Source organism: Argopecten irradians, chromosome 6, assembly GCF_041381155.1.
Source record: "Argopecten irradians isolate NY chromosome 6, Ai_NY, whole genome shotgun sequence".
Taxonomy (NCBI): domain Eukaryota; kingdom Metazoa; phylum Mollusca; class Bivalvia; order Pectinida; family Pectinidae; genus Argopecten; species Argopecten irradians.
Window position 1 is genome coordinate 8,393,846 of NC_091139.1, and position 20,270 is coordinate 8,414,115.

Below are 20,270 nucleotides of genomic sequence, written 5' to 3' on the forward strand. Positions count from 1 at the left end.
TAATTTATGCACAGTGCAAATATGGACATAACAATTTTCAACAAGTTGGCGGTATTTTAAGCTTGAAAGACATCGAGTGTTACTTCACACACGAAACACTGAGGTATCCTTAATTTTAGAACGATATTCGATTATTTTTCGCTCATATTTCAAAGAGAAACGATGGTTTTTCTTCTAAAATGGTAGATATAATTTTATGAGTTTTCTTCATTAATTTTGTGGAATATGTGCTTGTAATATGAAGCCACAATTATGGGCATTCTGCATGCTTTTCCATTAGTAAAACCACATTACTTTTGTATAACAAAACCGGCCATTCAATTCAATATGGTTGGTTATTTCGGCTTTTATCGTTCGATGACGATTTTTGCCAGAGCCAAACTGAAACATTTTTACGTGCATGTAAAAGACAACCTATTTTTTAATTGGATGGTAGTCATCCGTCTTCTATTTATTTCTTCATTATGATTGGTAGCGGGTTTCAAATCTTGGTAATGGTTGGACCATAGATTATATTCCGTTTAATTTAAAGATTGCCAACTTGATAATTTGTCTTTTGTTTTATCCAATATGCTTTTCTGTTCAGTTTTGATAGTTCGAGTTGTGACTGGTGATAGGTCTGATTGTAAAATATATCCGCCTTTGATTATTACTTTTTCTTTGCTGTTTGACTTTCTTTTTAATCTTTTCAGGTTCTTGTCTTTGAGGTCAACCCTAACAGACGTATCTAGCATAACTTGAATGGCCAGAAGTAGCCGTTGTCATCTAGTACGCGTTTCTATATTATTGTTGGTTCTACTGGACACTTTCCCTTTCCACGCACTTGTCTTGGATGGTTCTACATAGGTGATTTCATACTTTCTTTCAACCTAACCCTGCTCGTTGGTAAAGATGCGTTACACACAATAATTAGGTTGTTGCTCCTCATTAAGTCCAGTGAAAATACACAATATTGTGTTGTTTAAGAACTCGATTTTCGGGTTCTCAAAATAAAACGCACTGGGATGAAATTCAGAAATTAAGATTGAAGAGTTGAATTGAAAACAGTCTCTGTATGGACATAACAGTCTGACTTTTGTTTTCAATTCATGCTCCAACAAACTTTCGCACAGAGATTTATGATTGATTAATTGTATGGCACACAGTACTCGAGATATAGAGAATTGTCTTTGTTAGAATAAGGAAAACAATCTCCTTTGTTTTCCGGTGTGACTTTTAGGATTTGTTGACTTTTTCTTGCCCAGGCAGTTCTGCTATTTTTCTTCGCGTGATTTTTTCTAAATTTGAATAAAAGGAGCCTAATAGAGAAGGAAGTGGGACAGCATTTTTGGTGTTGACATTACATTAAAATCATTTTCAAAGGAGCATCCATTTTCCTTCTTCGGGGGTTCCCAGAACTTCCAGTGTTGTCGACAAAGTGATTCTGCGAAACTAAACCTCCAGAAACCATCGGATAGTCTTCTAACTGCCATGTTGAGGGGTTGTTTGATAGGGCATTGTGTTACTTGTCTGTGAAGCAAGAGTGACCGTAAGTCATGTTTTGATACCATCACCGATTTCAACATTCGTTATTTTGGTTTTCTGTTTTCCCTTGTCCTCTTGTCAGTTTGAGGTTGCCTATTGGTCGATCATGTGGCGAATTGCGAATGATGAAGCATTTTTTTCAAACTTAGTCAGCAATATTCTATAACATTGGACGACCTTCCCCTTTCTGCTTATGCATACACTCGCAGCATGCTCGTGGAAGACATAAAGCCTAACACCCCATACGCCCTCTGTTACCGAACATCTACCCGTAACATGTTGGTAGTTAACAATGAGATCGTAGACTAACAAGGAATAGACAAAAGGCCACGCCTCCTGATATCGTCCATGCAGAAAGCATTGTGGTACATGGTAGTCAGTCATGATTGTTTGGAGAATTAGCGCATTTTGTGGATCGTGTTGCGTTACAGCTTGTATTACGTTCATTTAAAAATACACCCACAGCTGAGTCGCATACAAAAAGCTTGTCGGTTCCGCTTCAGCGGTCGGGTATAAACGTCAATACTACAGGTACGCGTCCATTTTGAAAGCTTTCCCACGGCGGTGACTAGGAACAGTCAACGTATATATCGGTACCCCTGTCAGAGCAGTCGATGGAAATGAAGCTTTAATCACTCGGACACGGACGGGCAAGGGATGATGGACACCCTATAACAGTGCGATGGGGGTAAACCGATGGAAGACGATTGTAACAGAGGTACAGTTATATATTCAAAAGGGGCTACGGGAATACAAAGCATTTAAATACAAAGCATAGCAATATATAGTGCATGTATATAATGGTGTTCTAAACGGGCAGTATGTTGCATTCGGATCTGGTATTCCCACATGTTTTTTAATTCAAATTATACAGACACCTCTGTATGTGGTACTGGGTCCGTATTGTAGGTCTAAAGGTGACTGACTGTCTGTATAATTAGGATACAAAACCCTTTAGTACTTCTGGAATTTATGTTTATTTGTAATTATCATGTAAAGATAAACTTATAATTATACATATGTGCGGGTGTGTACAATGACATTATATCATGTGTATAAGAAAGCCATGTAATTAAAAGGTGGTTACATATGTAAATCGTATAAAAGGAACGAAGGCAAAGTGTGATTTTACAGATATACCTTCATGCAATATAACAATGGCAGATATCGGGTGAAAGAGAGACATTTCTAAAATTTTCAAGGTTTTCCCCAACAACAAAACTTCTGACGCTCTTTAGCATAAATCAAATCAAAATTATACATGTGTATGTAGCGACTCAAACAAGACATAGTTATGTCTAGTAATAATACCACTGCACACCATTCTCTCATATCCTATTACAAACTCCCCGAATCCACCCAGCATAAGCGTCGCCATTAATTATTCAGCGTTTTCGTCTTGGCGAATCACATTGTATTCTATCTAAACTAACTTCACAATTTCACCTGCATCTGCATGGTTGAGTGTGCATTAGTAATATTTTTATTCATGTGATTGGGTGTAAATGATGTATAATGATGGCGTTCCCGTTCACCACAAAACATCAGAACACCGTATGAAGGCACTGGTGTGTTTCAGTCATGTTATACATGTACGTTACAAGGGTGAATATGGGTCAAAAGTTTCAAAATTAAAGTGTCATAAAATAACAAATCTGTGGTGTTGTCTTTGTTGTTGTAACCTATAGTAAATCTCAACGCACCTATTCTTCGCTTTCAATGAAAATGTTAAAATTCAATTGCTTGCTGATTTGTTGGGGCGGTTAGTTGGACGTTATCATTGAACCTACTTCCACGACTGCATTATCGTAAATTGTCGCATTTTATTTGACCTTCTCGTTCTTTATGTCTCTCTCGACAGTGGCTCACTCATTGTCCGCCGCTGTGAAGAATCTTCAGTTTGTTGGTAGTGCAATGACTGAATCTCACAGTCGTCAAGTTTCAGTGTGACTACGGGTGGGTGTTCTCTGTAGATATTGTTATGTTTTGCGTCAGTAAGGTAGCACTATAAAGAAGAATTCTGCCACAGACTCCCAAAATACACAGTTGCCATACTCATGCACTACAGGACCGCGTTTCGTTTCTTCCTTTAAGATCAAAGGTAATTCAGGATGGTTTTGTTTTTGTTTATGTCATGTAGTCATTCCAATTAACTCTCAATTGTCTCATTTTCTTACGTTGTAGATGAATCCCAGGATGATCCAGCTTTACCAGAACCCCGGCCGCTGGTCTGTCCTTGCTCTTTGTATACACGCGCTTAATTTGCTGTTCCACGTGATCGCGTACTGTTCCGACCAATGGGCGACGTGCACATACCAGAACAGTCACACGTGGTTTGGACTGTGGCGAGGTTGCTGGATTGATGACATCACTAAAGAGACCAAGTGTTCCACAAGCATTTTCAAACAATCTTCGTTTAACGCAGGTAAATGTAAGTTTTATTGAAGATATGCATGGTATGCTCTTTTCCCACAGGATAGTCAAGGTAAATGTTGTAGTACATTGCATTTTAACGCTGGATATCTTACAGAAAATTGCCAACAATGTCAGACATATTAACTGTGAATAGAAGGAACTGCAGATTGGTCCTGTGAAACTGGCGCCGTGATACTGTGAAACACAAATGAATCTGATAACGGTTACATGTCGGCATTGATGAAACTGTGATATTATTGACTTAATGGCAGATGTAGGATGTGTCAACATATTAGAAGATGAACGTTTTACCGCGTAATAAAATAGGAAAATTTGCCCCTTTTCATACATAATTCACATAGGCCTATCGAATTCGTTTTAACGAATTTCATTCTAGAAATTACAAAGTTCTGAAGAGGTTGTATAGACACCAGGTCACATGTCGGTCCATCTTGCTTCATTACAATGCGTTCCTTTCAGATACAGGCTGGCATGGCGGGGCACAAGTTTTGATGACCATTTCACTCCTCTTAATGCTGTTCACGGAAGTTGTTCTCATTGGTTACGCATGCGTATTGAAGTTGGAGCCCCACAAGCCGAGGATGACGGGAGCTCTTGTCGGGATGTTGATTCCAGAAGGTTTTTTTGTTTTACTAAAATGTTGTATATGAGCATTCCGAACTGAACAACTTAGAGAAGGGATTAATAAATTTATCAGCCATGTAGCCTTCAGTAATTATGTAACAATGAAAATGTGCATGTCCATAACTTAGAGCTGATTTGTACTTTGAGGGTTTGGTAGAGATATTAGATTTGATATGTCGCAGTCCAAAGAGAAGGATTGAAACACTAAAAGGACCCAACCACACAATTTATGTTGTGTGGAATTTGCGTATGCGTTAAGATGTAAGCCTATGTTGTGCATTACGAGAAACGTTAATAGTCGGCATCCGTTCTCATTGATAAAAAATTGATTTGATATGTATTTAATACTTGTCCACATAATACCCTCACTACCCGATCCCGATTGACTCCCTAAATGACTGACATGTAGATGCAAGTCACAGACATATAACTTTAGGATTGCTTGTTAAGGTAGTTCTCGCACATTTACTCATATTTTTGATCGTTTCGTCAACTATATAATAATCGTTTCGTCAACTATATAATAATGGCTTATTAAAATTCCATCAACACGTTTCGATTTCAGTTTAAATTTCCTTTATAATTTGTTTCTAATTTAATTCAGTTTGTGTGACTGCCATAGTGATGTTGATGGTAGGGACAGAAGTATCTAATTTGGAGGAAGGACATTTATCCTGGGGTTACGGAATCAAATTCGTCACCATTTTCCTAGGGATAGCCACTCTCGTTCTAGTCTACATGGACAAAGGTAAACTTTTCTTTGGGAGCAAAAGTGACCTTGTGAATCACAGTGAAAAGACGAGTGAGAAGAACGACTTTGACAATCCTGGATACTATGACAACATGAAGGGGTTTTCTGAACCAGAACTGACGTTACCGTATATTGGACTAGGAAACTTAGAACGAGGCTCGTCTCGCAGCCAATCATGTTCCGATATCCTCACTTTATCAACCGAAGTCAGTTTCTCTCAAACCTCACAGAGTTTGTCATCCAGGGGAAGATTAGGCGTCTCAGCTGACGATATAGCTAAAACTTCACAGGTGACGAATTTCCAGGAATTCAAACGAACGCTTCAAAATGGAACTGGCAGCAAGAAGAACAGAGATAATTCTAAAGACAGTATAACATCAAAAACCAAATCCGTAAATATGAATCCGGATCCTATTGATGTACATGTAATTACAGTTCCCGGGAATGGTCCAAGGAATAAACGTTTATCTTCAAGTAGTTCAATCGAAAGTGATGTATAATTTTAGAGTTAATTTTATGTTGTATTATTTTACCTGAATCACGAACCAGTCGACGTTATATCTTTTGAATGCGTCTGGTGTGAAAGCAGCGTTCGATTTTCTTTCGATATATCTTTATTTTCATAAGAACATTTTTTCCACAGCGCATTATTCGGAGAAGCGTATCCATTGATATTGTCCCTCAGTGACAAAATATATGTACTGATTACTGCGTAGTTGGTCATTGTTATATGATGTTTGGCGATCAATGGAACAATACTCAATTAATCCGGAAGAAGATAAAGCAGCGACAGACGTTTTTACAATTATTTGATAAAACCATCTTATACATATTCATAAGTATCCAAATAGGCGATTTGTATATTGTCAAGCGTTTTTAATATTGCGCTTCTGGCTCCAATTTCTCGAAACAAACTTAAGTCAACGAAACGTACTTAAGTCATAAATTTTCATATAAGTTACGCGTGCCCAGAAACAATCACGTGGCGGCACGTAAAACCCTTCAATTCATTCATATAAGTTACATAAGGAGAAATACTTAGGTTTTGACTTAAGTCTGTACTTTTGTTTCGAGAAATCGGGGCCTGGACTCGAGTGTTATCGTCATGTTTTCAACTTTGTGATACGTGTATATTGCTATATAAACTTACAAGGTTTTAATATGATAGGGAGGAGGTTACAATAGGCCACTTTTGCAATGGTCACTTATAGAGGTATGCAGTAGGTATTACTTGTCATTCATACTGCAGGGTAGGATCTGTATCTGTTGTATTTATAGGAAATTTTACACATGGGAAGGTTACAATATTACAGCACACGTAACGTCGTACAGTGATCGTGAACATTTGGTTCAAGTACCTTTCGTAATTCCAGAATAATAAGGGATTTTACAATAAGTGTAGATCTATATTAGACGAAATCATTTTCTCGTGACTGCCTCTGGTTTGAATATCGTTCTACCATTGTCACAATATCTGTTCTAATCGTTTCCGGGGAACTGTAAAACTCTGAACACGTACTTTTATGTGGTGTTATTTGGTAAATGATTGACGATTGACAACGATAATTTTACTAAAGTTTACAAAATATTTTTTGGTCTAGTTGATGATATTACGATTAATTTTAAGCTTAAGTTGTAGATAAAACTGGCCGATATCGAAGAATATCATTTATAGGAAAATTCAAATATTAGACATGATTTTGTAATAGATTAATGTAATAAGATAAAAAAAAAATCAAAAATTAGAAGTAAAATCGGAATTTGTTACGGATGTTGCATCATTGCCATTGTGTAATCTTTAAAATGTTCACGACAATACCCCTTTCCTTTCTTCCAAGAGTTCTTGAACCTTCCTGACAAAAGTACGATATAGATGTAACTCTTATTTCAACATTCAGTTTAATGACAATGCGCTACCGCCACAGTAGTGATTGGATTTATTCTTTTGGCCCTTAATCAGAAATCTCAAATAATATAAGACTCTTTCATAGGTAGATATGACCGATAGGAATATTCTTCCCGAGGATCTTACAACATTTTGTGATCCCGAGGGAAGAATATCCCTATCCTTAATATCCAGGTATGCAAAAGTTATTTTCCCTCATATCTCGACGTTTTATTACAATTTTACTACCATGATTTTCCGCCATTTTGAAATAAATTAGAAAAATCCGCAACTGCAAGTCAATTCTCCATATAAGAAAATTGTGTGATATTTTTAACGCAAATCCTGTTGTTTGTATCTTTTAAAGTAAACCCAGCCTAGTTTCTGGAAAAAAATTGTACCAATGAAATAGTTAATTTTGTTGACGCTTTAACGTCACGAGGCTTTATTGCATGGGTATAGCCCCAGACGACATGAGTGTATTGCCCGAGACCAGCCAGTATTACATATACACCAGTAGGTATGAGAGATATTGTGTTATTCTATTGTTAACCCGCCCAAGTGAGAGAAACATTTTGTTTATTTTTTCATCTTACCTGGAAATTATTTTATAACTTTGAAATACCAGAGGGATTATTTTATAACTTTGAAATACCAGAGAGATTATTTGAATAAATTGAAATAATGCTTACCATCAAAATTTCTTTCCTTGTTTTCAATGAGCAATAATAGAAATTCTAAGGTGTTGCCTACACCAGGATCAAATTTTACAATAAAAATTTCACATTGATAATTTAGAGGTGTCGATTGGAACCACTATGCATGTGTCATGTCGTGTAAATAAAGGAAATGAAAGTATCCAACAAAATAAACCACAACTCAGATGATATTTCACACTTGAATTGTTTGAATTTATTGACTTAAAAATATGCACTGTCATAAACAGCCGAATGCCCGTTTCAAAAGATACCACATGGTATATTTGTTTACCACTTATAAAATATTTTTAAGCAAAAATACATTAAGAGACACACGAAATATATTTTCTATATTAGGTCTATTTTTTTGAAAATGCATTAGAATAAAGAGTTCATGTCGAAAAACAATATCAACAGACTAGAATGGTGATTATTCATTAATTTTTCTTTCTAAAAGGAATCAATAAAATGAAGATTTCATCGAGAAAATGTTAAATGATAAAGCTGAGGTAAAATGATAAAGTTTGAATTAAAAAAACAATTTACATTCAGCAAATTTAAAAACAGTCTTTGCTATGTTACATGTTTTGAATCAAATTGCACCAAGTGAATTTGTCACAGCATTGAAGCAAACACTACTTCATAAACTAGCATTTACACAAGATCATTCCTGATACCTTCTCGCTAAATCTGATTATTTACATTGCATACAAATGTTCGTTCATAAACTGCTACATTTAACAACATGATTCTGTGTCTGTAACGATTTGATATTGGCAAAATAATCCATGCACAAAATTTGAATATAAAATTAAAAACCGATAATTCGTTCGCAGAAACTGATCTTGCACTGTTCCAAACAGTCAATTTTCTCTGAGACACATGAATTAATGAATAACTTTGATATCACTACCTTCCTCATATTACACAATACCAACTATATGCTCACCACTTCGTTCATAATAATCAGCATCCTGAACTCATCGTGGTAATATCTATTCCCCGAGGAGTTCCGAATGAACCACCAGAACACGAGCAGGCAAGAGTATTGGGCATAGCTAACTGAGCATTAATGTCTATCAAAATCTGCCGATATTACAACATAATCTCATCATGAAAACGACGCATGGTTAAAATGACATATTTAGGCACCATTAGCATTAGTGCACATTGCAAACATGTCAAAAAATTAAAACAGTAAAAAAATACTGCAATACAAGCGTTTCACAGATCTAACAATGAATGACCAACCACCGACATGACGTCATCAAGTTACATCACTTCCCAATCTGATTGAAATACATGACGTCATTTTGCATCACACTAAATTTAGACAGAGGCCAATAAGATTTCATGTTCAATTTATCAAATGTTAGCCAATCAAATTATAGCTTAGCCTTACCAAATCGAAAGTAAAGCTGTTTTACAATGATGACTCGGTATTTATCAGTTATTGCCTCTAACATGTGTAAAAATCGGCTTCTGATTGGCTAAATGAAACATTTTATGGTTAAAACTGAGGTCATCTAAATGTGACTGTATTTGAATCAGGTTGGTCATATGGAGAACTGTCATGGACGTCACCCTGTAGCGTTGATATAAACGGTAGTAGACGGAGTCAGTAACAATACCAACTCTTTCAAGGGTAATAAATCCAAGAATTGACGAATGAACGAAACACAAATCCGGAATGAAGCATATATGATACACTTTTAAAAAAATAATGTTCACAACATTAAATGAAAATATAATGAAATAAATAGAAGTTTAACTACGACGACAATACATATGAAGATAAACGATGATACATTCAACCACAATTTGACATCATCATTTTTCTGATATTGTCACTATCATGGCATCTTTTTGTAGCTAGCAGTATTTTGACTGGATGCGTCACACATATCAGTATATAAGCTTAGAAAAGGTATGGTATAATTTTATGTGGTACTTTCCTGCAGTACTCCGCCCAGAACTTTCCGTATTTCATTCCACACTTTGTATCGTCTCGGAAACTTCGGTGAGTGAGGAGAATGATAAGATAGAGCACGTAACTATACGGCATTATGTTCTCGGTCAGAGCTGGCAAACTCCAGCAAAACGCCAAAAGTATTTCCGGTATATAGTGGAAATGTCGTGACATGCCCCACCAACCGGAAGCTAGCAAGATGCTCTCCCTTTCTTGTCCGCTCTCCAGCATGTATTTGGCTCTAAGAATGCTAGGTTTCTTACCCCAGATGAGACAGTCTCCATTAGTTTGGCGGACTCTCTGTTTTTGCCAGTCAGCAATGTAGTTTATATAAATTGATGTGAGGCCACATAAGCAGATAAGGAGTGACGTCATGGGGCCCAAATGGACAGGTTTGGTGACGAGGTACAGGCTTACAGAAGCGTAAAAAGATGGGATGAAAACGAGGCATCCCCAGCAAATGTAGTACCCGGCTCTGTCCAGCATGATATCAATGGTGCGCATGTACCCTGCTTCCCACCAAAAGAACTTTGTGATGTAAGCCAGCTGGAGGAAGGCCGATACGAACATACTGTCTACGAATCCGTAAAGTTCATAACTTTTTAAGGCGAAGATGGCAACAAGAATTGCCCATACGGTCATTCCAAATCTGCAGTTTGTGAAAACTTTGACGTCGAAATTAAAGATACGAGGATAAAGTTCCGTACCCCAGTAATAATCGAATAGAGGATTGCCAGAGGTTCCGGAATCTGTTGAAGATGGAGCGTAAATTCCCTTCAAGTACAAAAACGCACAGAACAAGAAACTGAATACATTCAGGATCAAGAGAATTTCGTCGAAACGGTCATACACGACCGACGGACTCATACCGTACTGCTTCAAAACAACGGTTAATCCTGCCAATGTAGTCATGGTAACCACGTAATGCTTAAAACCGTTGTCTATGTAGATAGGGACGTTCCCTTTAGGAGTAACAGGGCCTTCCACTTTTTCGCCGGGAAGGAATGCCATCAGGAAAAGAGCCCAAACGGCGTAACCGATGAGGATGTAGAAACACAACCCATCTTGTGGCCAATGGAGGGTCCTCTGCCAGACTTCGTACATTCCGGGAAAGAATGATTTCTCAGCAAACATCATACCAAGCTTAGCGTAGCTCCCGCTACACTGACGGTGTGTGTACCAAAATAGGATACCGACATGTGGAGTAACTAGCATCAGGAACAATGGTACACAGGACCTGTCGAAGAACTGTCGGTACCATGATATGCTCTTACTCTCAGACTTCTCCTGGTGCTTGTGGAATCCGTTGGAGTAGGTCGTCCCGTTTTTATCCTCCATCGGACTTTTTCGTGACAGCTTCTTCCCAGAGCGCAACATACGTTCTTGTTCCATCCTGTAATGATACAAAAGCAAATGCATTTACAAAATGTCGACATTATTACTCAGAGTTTTAAAGAATATTTCTGTAAACGTCATATCACCATTTCTAACCTGTGATTTCGTTATAACCAATTTCATCTGGATTTCGATGGTGGATACGGGAGCAGCAAAAGACTTCAGCTCATACTTATACTTATCAGTGATGTCGTGACATCAATTTAAAATTCTATAACTGAGATGGCATTCTACTTTATGATATATATTCAATCAAATCTTCTATGATGCCTGGTTCGCTGGATAAAGTACATATTTTTATTTAAATATCTTCGAAAATTTATCACTAGAACATGGTGAATTATGCCACGTCCATTAATCAGTCTGGATTTATTTAGGACTGCACGGGGCGTTTCCGATAAGATATTTAAGAAAACAAGAAAAGAAAAGGCAACCAACCAAAACGGTACAAACATGATATCACTATGTCAAATAAGTTGGAAGCTCATATAGTGCAAATAGTATTGCAATACGCTGTTTGCTCTAATACGATACCAAAATGTATCCTAACCGGTTTTAAACTTGGAGTTATCTCCCTTATAATGATACATATATAATACATCAAACACAGATATAATACACAGTCAAACACAGAAAGTGATAATAGTAATTGGAGTGATCATATATTCTGGTTACGGCAATTTAGAAATATTTTACAGTCGTTAACACCATTACCTTAGTGAGATTAAGGCCACATTGTTTGTAGCTCACATTTAAAACTCGCCATGACTAGTTCCTTATAACATTTAGCTGCCCATGAAGCTAAGCACTTATACTCATCAGTAACCTTTGAGATTGATTAGCACGGTATGAGGAAGATTGTGTAGATATTCCAAAACAACAATTCATTGGTATAAAAGACTATAATTGGAGATATTTTATCTATTTTGCCGCAGAGTCCCCTGGGGCACAACGGAGTGGTCACCCATTCGAAAGGTGACCGCGCTATAAGGCTTTGAAGATAGGTATCCCACCACTGCCACCAAATGTAACGTACAGAGGCCGCGGTACACAATGGAGAAGTCAAATAACCAAGGGGTAATCAAGTAACCAGTCTTAAAGGCATGGGTTGGAATCCCACCGCTGTCACCAAAGTAACCACGAAACCAGTTTTAAAGCCATAGGTTGGAATCCCACTGCTGTCACCAAAGTAACCACGAAACCAGTCTTAAAGCCATAGATTGGAATCCCACCGCTGTCACCACCGAAGTAACAAGGAAACCAGTCTTAAAGCCATAGATTGAAATCCCACCGCTGTCACCAAAGTAACCACGAAACCAGTCTTAAAGCATAGATTGGCATCCCACCGCTGTCACCAAAGTAACCACGAAACCAGTCTTAAGGCATGGGTTAGAATCCCACCGCTGCCACCAAATGAAACGTGAAGAGGCCGGGGTAGACTATGAAGCGGTCAACTAACCATACAATGATCACACTTGACATTATGTATAACGATACATGGACCCGACACTCGACCGCTCAGCCACAAAAGTTAGTTAATGGACCATGCGATATACATGGCCATATCCACGAATCGTAATACCTTCTAGACTAACGCTATTTCTATATTAGCTAGCGTTCTAAGTTCGGTGTTTTCGATGTGGAAATTGGTAGTACACGTGGATCCCTAATAATTTAATGTGTATTTAAACATTAAAACATAGTTGATAAAGCAACATAGGGAACGATTTAATGTGTATTTAAACATTAAAACATAGTTGATAAAGCGAGTGATTTTAGATGTCACTATCCATGTATAAACAATATGTGCGAGACGTCCAAAACGAGGACAGTTTTACGTACTTCATAGTGCAATCTCACTGAAACACCTTGCTTAGACACCCAGCAGGACATACCGCCAGATCACATTTACTAATGATACTAGCAACTACCTGGTCTACCCACCTCCCTAAACCGCATTAACCAAGGGACACAACTACAGCAATAAACGTCATACACTCGTGTGCGTCACGGCCTATGGTTAAAGCTGCCCTTGAAATGGTGAATGCTCGACTTACAGAAAAACCTTAGGATGGTTATGCTCTGTGCTATCTAGTGTATTTTAGTACGTCTGTACTCTGTGGCCACAGGGGCGCGGGAATGGACCTGTGGACACAGGGACGCGGGGATCGACGTAGGGACGCGGGAATCAACAGTACATGTTAATCCTCGCGCCGAAGTCGACAATCTTATCTTTGCCTGTGTCGAGAGATTACTGACCCTCGCATCACTGTGTCGTCAGACATGGATTCCCACATTCCTGTGTTGAGAGAATACTTATTCCCGCGTCCCTGTGCTACACGCAAGTACACGGCCTCGTGGCGTGCCGCCTCGGTGTATAGATATTGTTTACTATTTATATACATCAGGCCATCCTCATATACACAAGAGGTCAGGTTCCTACTGGTATAATTTATTAGCTCAACAATGCTCTTCTTTCGTGAATATCCTAAAAGTTTTGCTTTAGACAGAGAGTTTTTCCAACATGATTGAGACCCTAATAATGAAGCGATAATACTGTAAGGTGAAATCATCGTCAAATGTTTTGCTACACTAAGAACAAAACTGGTCTTAATACATTTGTTAAGAGACATTGGAAAAAAAATGTTTCCTGACTTTACATCGAGCGTTCGGAGGATTTTTGATCCAACTATATAAGAACAACGTGATGTAGGCAGAGTCGAGATTGCACTAATGGGCCATACATAATAATTTATCATTTAACTGCTTTTTGCTTTTTGGTTGAGCGCTCGCCTCTGTGAGAAAAATTGTAATTTTACGACGAGATACATTGTGTGATTTACAGGCATCCTAGATAGTTTTAATGAGCAAAACATTTAGTTCAGGAGCAAGCGCATGGGTGTGCATATAATTGATACAATTATCAAATCTTTTAGAATAAGATTCCCACGTGAATTAGCTATTTATGGAAATCGTTCCGCTTCACTAAAATTAAAAAAGACTATACCTAGAGAGAGATAACATCTTTTTGCTTTGTCAGCATCGCAGTCACCAGAAAGTTTCTCGCTGTTCGGGGGGTCACAACAAGATTTGTAAAGGTGTATTCCCTTGTAGCCTCTTTATGGCGTATTGATTATCATAATAGCCAGATAAAGTATGGTTATCTTACATCGGTATACCGTGGATGTTCTATGGGTAAGGACACGGCCAAGAGTTTGACGTATACGCCAAATGATAATGTGAACCTTTAAGTTGCAATTGCTCGGAGAGCTACAAAATAATTTACAATTATTCTGAGCACTTCTATTAGGAATATATATCAGAAAAAATTCAACAGCTGAAACTCACCATTCTTATATGAAAAATATGCATACACATGTCATAAAGCAATATAAATTTTATTTTAATATGCAATGCACTCATGCATTCCGAAGAAAAGGGTAATTTTTTTTCTGTATTTATCTAAAAAAGCAAGAAGCTAACAAGACAAGATATATAGAATGTAGCCTACCTTGTGGTCAGAGCGGAGACAATACCCCGGGAGACACCAGCTGTTCCGACTCGTAGCGTCTGTCCGTCTGTTGTTGTCTGTGGACAGAGAGGAAGATAGGCTTTAATACAAAAAGTGTCACGTGACTAGATCGTCTGTATACCATTAGAATCGCGTGACTTCGTTACACACACAAGACACCAGGTATCACAAATGATGCCTACTCGCTTAATGACGCTCAGTCACCGGAAAGAATTTAAAGTTACTAATCCCTCCGAGATTTTATCTTTCGATTATGGTAATGTTTACGATCGATATGTACAGTCAAATGTTACAACATGGCTCGCTCAAAACACGTGCAGTGGAGAGTTTGAATACGAAACTAACGAGCTGGCTCAGTTTACACGTGTGCTGTCGAGTACAGCTGGCTTCTTCTGATGCACAGGATGCAAGTTCTCTTACTGTGTAATATTGATGTTTTAGTTACATAATTAACTTATTCAACACAGTACACGTGTTGTCATCAACTGTAACTAATAAACACCGGTTCATTTCCAATTAACTAACAGTAGTGTCACTTTAAAAAAACCCAACTTGTTCTAATAAGGATGCATGGGACCAAATTCATATTAATCTTATGTATTATAACAGAGATCAGAAAAGGGCTTTGTTGTTTTAGATAAAATGGAAAGAATCGAGATGTATTCTGAATATCACGGATTCACGATGAGTCACGATTGATCGATATTGAAATCTGCAAGAGATTGAATTCTGTCATACCGTTTACACGCGCCTGAGCTGAGGTAAGGGTCTAGCCACATTTCAGGCGTTTTAGGGCAATAAACTTTCGGTCTGGATTAAATTTTACAAAATTACACCTACGAAACAAATCATTGATTTTCTTTAATTGGAAATCACGAAAAAAGACAAAACCTCATAATAAAGAAAATAAATAGGAATTATGTATATTTACGTAAAACACGCATTCCTTAATATTAAGCTTTTCTAACTTAAGAACAAATTGACCAGCATTTAATCATCTAGATTTCAAGAGAAATTTACTTTGCCATTAGTTTTTAGAGTACAATTGTGGTTAAATCGCGGATATCAATTATTCGGTAAAGAATTGTGTGGATTTTCCAGTAAAGTTGATCACAAATGACAAATTCACAAATTCTTGTAGGACAAACTTGTAGGACATATAGATTGTTTATTGTCTCAAATCACACCAATACCGGACATGTCACAACCAAAGGAAATGTTGTCATAGTAACTATATACCGCATAAACACACATATCCTGGACAATGGTGATAGAATTCTGCAACTACCGACTAACTGTGACAGCTTGTATATCTTATATCGATAATGTGTCACAAATGCATTCATTATACAGTAAAACGCTATAGCCCTGGGTCTGTAATGGAATTCATATATATATATACAACAATATATATCATTATCGGAAATGCGACAGATGCCGTATTAATTGTGTTAGCTGTTACCGTAGTTTGCTAGTTAAACGAGCCTTCCGGCGACATATGACGGGTAGACAGATTAATTATACATAATGATACCTTCTGGGAGATCACACTATGAAAACACATTTATTTATAGAGGCTCTGGGTCGCCTCGTTCACAGATTTAAATTAGAATAAAATGAGGAAGGGAAAATGAGTGCAGTATTTTTTTATTTGCGCCGAAGATGATATATGTGTTATTATTGTTTTCTTTCCGGTGTCGCGTGTTAGTTACGTAATACACGTGGAACACGCAATATTGGATGAGTGGATACGGGGGTGGAGTAACTCGGTATCTGCAATATTATGATTTGAAAGATATACGGTGTCATCAACCAGTAATGGTAACCATGGCGATATGATAGAGGATATCAACAGCTAAGGTCAATGAAGGACGAATGTGAAAAAAACTAGCTACGGTTCGGGTCATTTGAGGACGGATATCACCAACAATGAATACAAGGACGAATGCCAAGGGAGCACCAACAATCAATTCAAGGAGGAATGCCAAGGGGGTACCAACAATAAATTCAAGGACGAATGCCAAGGGGGTACCAACAATAAATTCAAGGACGAATGCCAAGGGGGTACCAACAATCAATTCAAGGACGAATGCCAAGGGGGCACCAACAATAAATTCAAGGACGAATGCCAAGGGGGTACCAACAATAAATTCAAGGACGAATGCCAAGGGGGTACCAACAATCAATTCAAGGACGAATGCCAAGGGGCACCAACAATCGATTGAAGGACGAATGTCAAGGGGGCATCAACAATCAATTCAAGGACGAATGCCAAGGGGGCACCAACAATCAATTCAAGGACGAATGCCAAGGGGCACCAACAATAAATTCAAGGACGAATGCCAAGGGGCACCAACAATCGATTGAAGGACGAATGTCAAGGGGGTACCAACAATCAATTTAAGGACGAATGTCAAGGGGCACCAACAATGAATTCAATGACGAATGCCAAGGGGGCACCAACAGCAGTTTCTGGTGTGATTTCAACAGTCAGGATAATTTAGGACAGTTGATGCCACAACACCAATAGCTACATTTAGGGTATATCAGGACGATGACAATTGTAATTTTTGCCGTAATGTTTTATCTTTATTAGTAACGTCCCTTCGCCTCTGTAAGTATTAAATGTAATGATTGTGTGTTTTTTTAGCATTCCGCTTTGACAGAGTTACTTCCCTTCGTTTCACTCCGTCACAAAAAGGGAAGTAACTCTGACAGATTAGAATGGTTTTGAAAACGGTATAATCGTGATGTTGTAGTACAGTATAGTCTCGGTATAAGACTGCTAAAGACTTTGATCAGCACACCCCATCAGGCTACTCCAGATGAAAGTAATTAAAGAGATTACTCAAGATCAGTCAGCCGTAAACAAAGCTCAAGTACAAATCTCACGCACGAGTTGCAGGTCGAGGGGCTCACAAGGAAAACATTCCAGCCAGATCGAGATGTGTGTAAGGATGGAACATTTTAAACATGGGTTTTACAAGGAACTGATGACGTCATGATCACATGACGACATCTCACATCACATGTTTCTTTCTGTTACCTTAAGCACATCTATGGCCATCAATATTTATCCCATGGGCCCGGGGATAGCTGTGTCAAACAAGCAATCAATATTTTGCAGTGTTTTGTTGAGAGTAACAAAAACCGGAATTTCAAGTTCGGAAGTTCGTGGCAGTCACGGAACCTGAGGCTATATCCGGGAAGGATACGTAATACCAGCACCCAAGGCTACAATGGTGAACATACTTGTCTTATGTATCCGGATTCCATAAAATTAAAGTGTAAGTTAGGAGTCAACTATAACCTTTCAATAAAATACATGTAGTTGATATTGGGTTTTTTTCCAGAATAATCAAAATAACTAGAGAATTAGTACAAACGATATTACAACCTAATATGAGTTTAAGAAATGGCATAACTAATTGTGCCTAATCGCTTATGAGGAACCAAAATAAATAGTTTGCCAAGAGATAAAGTGTCAGAAATATGACGACGGGTTGGGTGTGCTGTTCTGTGACTTTAGCAGTACATGTTTTACAGTGACCACTGTCACATAGGCTCCCGTTTACAAAAACACAGCCTACCAAATCACAAACAGAGAAGAGGCCACCTTAATAACGTATGCTGCGCATTTATATAAAATATACATATATTACTAGGTCAAAATATACCACCACAGACTAAGCAGACAGAAAGTGCATAGTCTTAAACTTAAAGTATAGTCCGACATATACTTAAAGATGCTCCACATCTGACAAATGTTATTTTTTCACTATCAAAAACAGGAGCAGACGATTTGGTATTTTTCTTCAATTAAAAAAGTTACCTACTTTACACCATTATTACCATTGAAAAGTTTGAGCTTCTCATTTTACTTCAAGTTAAAAATATGAAAAATAATTAATTGCATCCCGAAAAAATTCCGTGTCACTATATCCTATATGGAATGAAGTACTGATTGCGCATGCACCAAAGGCGAAATAAATTATTTTATATTATTTTTTGTGTTAATTAGACATATATATACACGATTAAACACCAATTATTGTTCAAATGATGAATATCCTTTATGCTCTGTCGGCGGTGGAGCATCTTTAACACAAACCGCTTTCCCAGGGAATCTATGGTTACTTTAACACGATATGGTAGCCTTAAACACGCTTCTTAATAAATTGTCTAATATGATTCTTGTAATGTCACGATCGTGTGCGTGATGTTCGATGGTTTTCAAAAATGCATCGTCACGAGATAGGGCTACATTTGAATTTGTTGACATTTATAGTTGTTTTCAATGCTTTGCAATAAGACGTGTATTTTTAATCTATTTGATATTATTATTGCTATCAAACTTATATTTGTTTGGATGAACTGCATTAAAAGTTAGATTCATTGAATTTGATCTTAAAATAGTGAAATGTTTTTCTCCAGTGTCACTAAGAGACATACGCTTATTACTATATAATTCTATTTTGTTACGAGCATTTTCATTGGCTTCAAAATCAGCCCCAAAATGGCGTCGCTGTTTGTAACGTCGCTTCTGATTGGCTTAGATGACGGGATAATGATTTCATAGACAAGAGTCATAAAATGAATTTTGAACATTGAAGAGATTATTTTTTGAGTAAATTGAATTATAAGTATTAATTTGAATAGATTTTTTAATGTTATGGGGATATAACACCAAAATCTGAGTGCACTCCCATCATAAACCGCCTCGCGGTTTACTTAGAGTACACTCAGGTTATTGTATCATGTTATATCTCCAAAACAGGAAAAATGTAATCAAGTTAATGTTTAAATAAAGATCTAGGTGTTGATAGACGTGTTGTTTACAGAAAGGTGCGAACCAGTTTTAAGTACAAAAATGTGACTGTTAGAAGGCTCGAGCTTTGACCGAGACTCGTCCGTATATCAATAGGCATTTATTGCTTTGTATCATATGTCTAGGGACAACAATATTATTTTTATCAAACGAAACACTGAAATATAGGTTTTATAACAGCAGCTGTTACATCAAATAAACAAACATGATGGTGGGGTCCGTACTGAGTATAATGTAATGATGTTGTTCTGGGAAATGTACTCGCGTTCATTTCAAAATTATCACCGACACATAACGCATCCGAAGAATTCAAAACGTTTTAAACAAAACGATCGAAATTGTAAAATTATGTGCGTATTTATCTTGTCTCATGACGCTTACAATATAGGCAATCTAACTACAAGAATATAATGATGAAAGAAATCATCCATAGGCTGACTTAATTTACATGTCTGAATTTCTGTTTTACGGTATAAGATGCAGCACATCTACCCGGGTAAAAACTGTTTATTCTCCAGATAAACAGGATACATTACATATATCCCAGTTATATAATGTGTGCATATGAACATACATGTAGGTCCTTGTAGGCGATGCAGAGCAGTTTAATGTACGAAAACCGCAGATC

The 20,270-nt window shown here is 37.5% G+C and overlaps 2 protein-coding genes across 5 annotated transcripts in view; one reads left to right on the forward strand and one right to left on the reverse strand.

Moving 5' to 3' along the window:
* Positions 1-1,611: 1,611 nt before the first annotated feature.
* LOC138324886 (uncharacterized) lies at positions 1,612-7,920 on the forward strand. 2 transcript variants are annotated; one of them, XM_069270113.1, is made up of 4 exons: positions 1,612-2,242; positions 3,709-3,955; positions 4,420-4,578; positions 5,189-7,920. In XM_069270113.1, exons 1-4 carry the CDS (start codon positions 2,207-2,209, stop codon positions 5,833-5,835), a joined length of 1,089 nt encoding a protein of 362 aa, XP_069126214.1. In that variant the 5' UTR covers positions 1,612-2,206; the 3' UTR covers positions 5,836-7,920. The 2 variants fall into 2 exon arrangements, with proteins under 2 accessions (XP_069126214.1, XP_069126215.1); XM_069270114.1 differs by having other exon boundaries at positions 1,615-2,242; positions 3,709-3,949.
* Positions 7,921-8,104: 184 nt separating this feature from the next.
* LOC138324885 (uncharacterized) overlaps positions 8,105-20,270 on the reverse strand; it is a 34,361-nt gene continuing 22,195 nt past the window's right edge. For 2 of the 3 annotated variants that reach the window (XM_069270110.1, XM_069270111.1), the window contains exons 2-3: positions 14,794-14,870; positions 8,105-11,280 (exon numbers count right to left, since the gene is read on the reverse strand). In XM_069270110.1, the coding sequence (XP_069126211.1) occupies positions 9,837-11,279 (1,443 nt within the window). In that variant the 5' untranslated portion in view covers position 11,280; positions 14,794-14,870 and the 3' untranslated portion in view covers positions 8,105-9,836. Of the gene's footprint in view, positions 11,281-14,793; positions 14,871-14,996; positions 15,077-20,270 lie in introns of those variants that run through there. The other variant, XM_069270112.1, reaches the window with a different exon arrangement.

Coding starts and splice junctions, on each gene's coding strand:
- LOC138324886 (XM_069270113.1), top strand. CDS start 2,207: ATGGGGGTAAACCGATGGAAGACGATTGTAACAGAG. Junction 2,243..3,708: donor GGAAGACGATTGTAACAGAG/GTACAGTTATAT, acceptor CTTACGTTGTAG/ATGAATCCCAGGATGATCCA. Junction 4,579..5,188: donor CGGGATGTTGATTCCAGAAG/GTTTTTTTGTTT, acceptor AATTTAATTCAG/TTTGTGTGACTGCCATAGTG.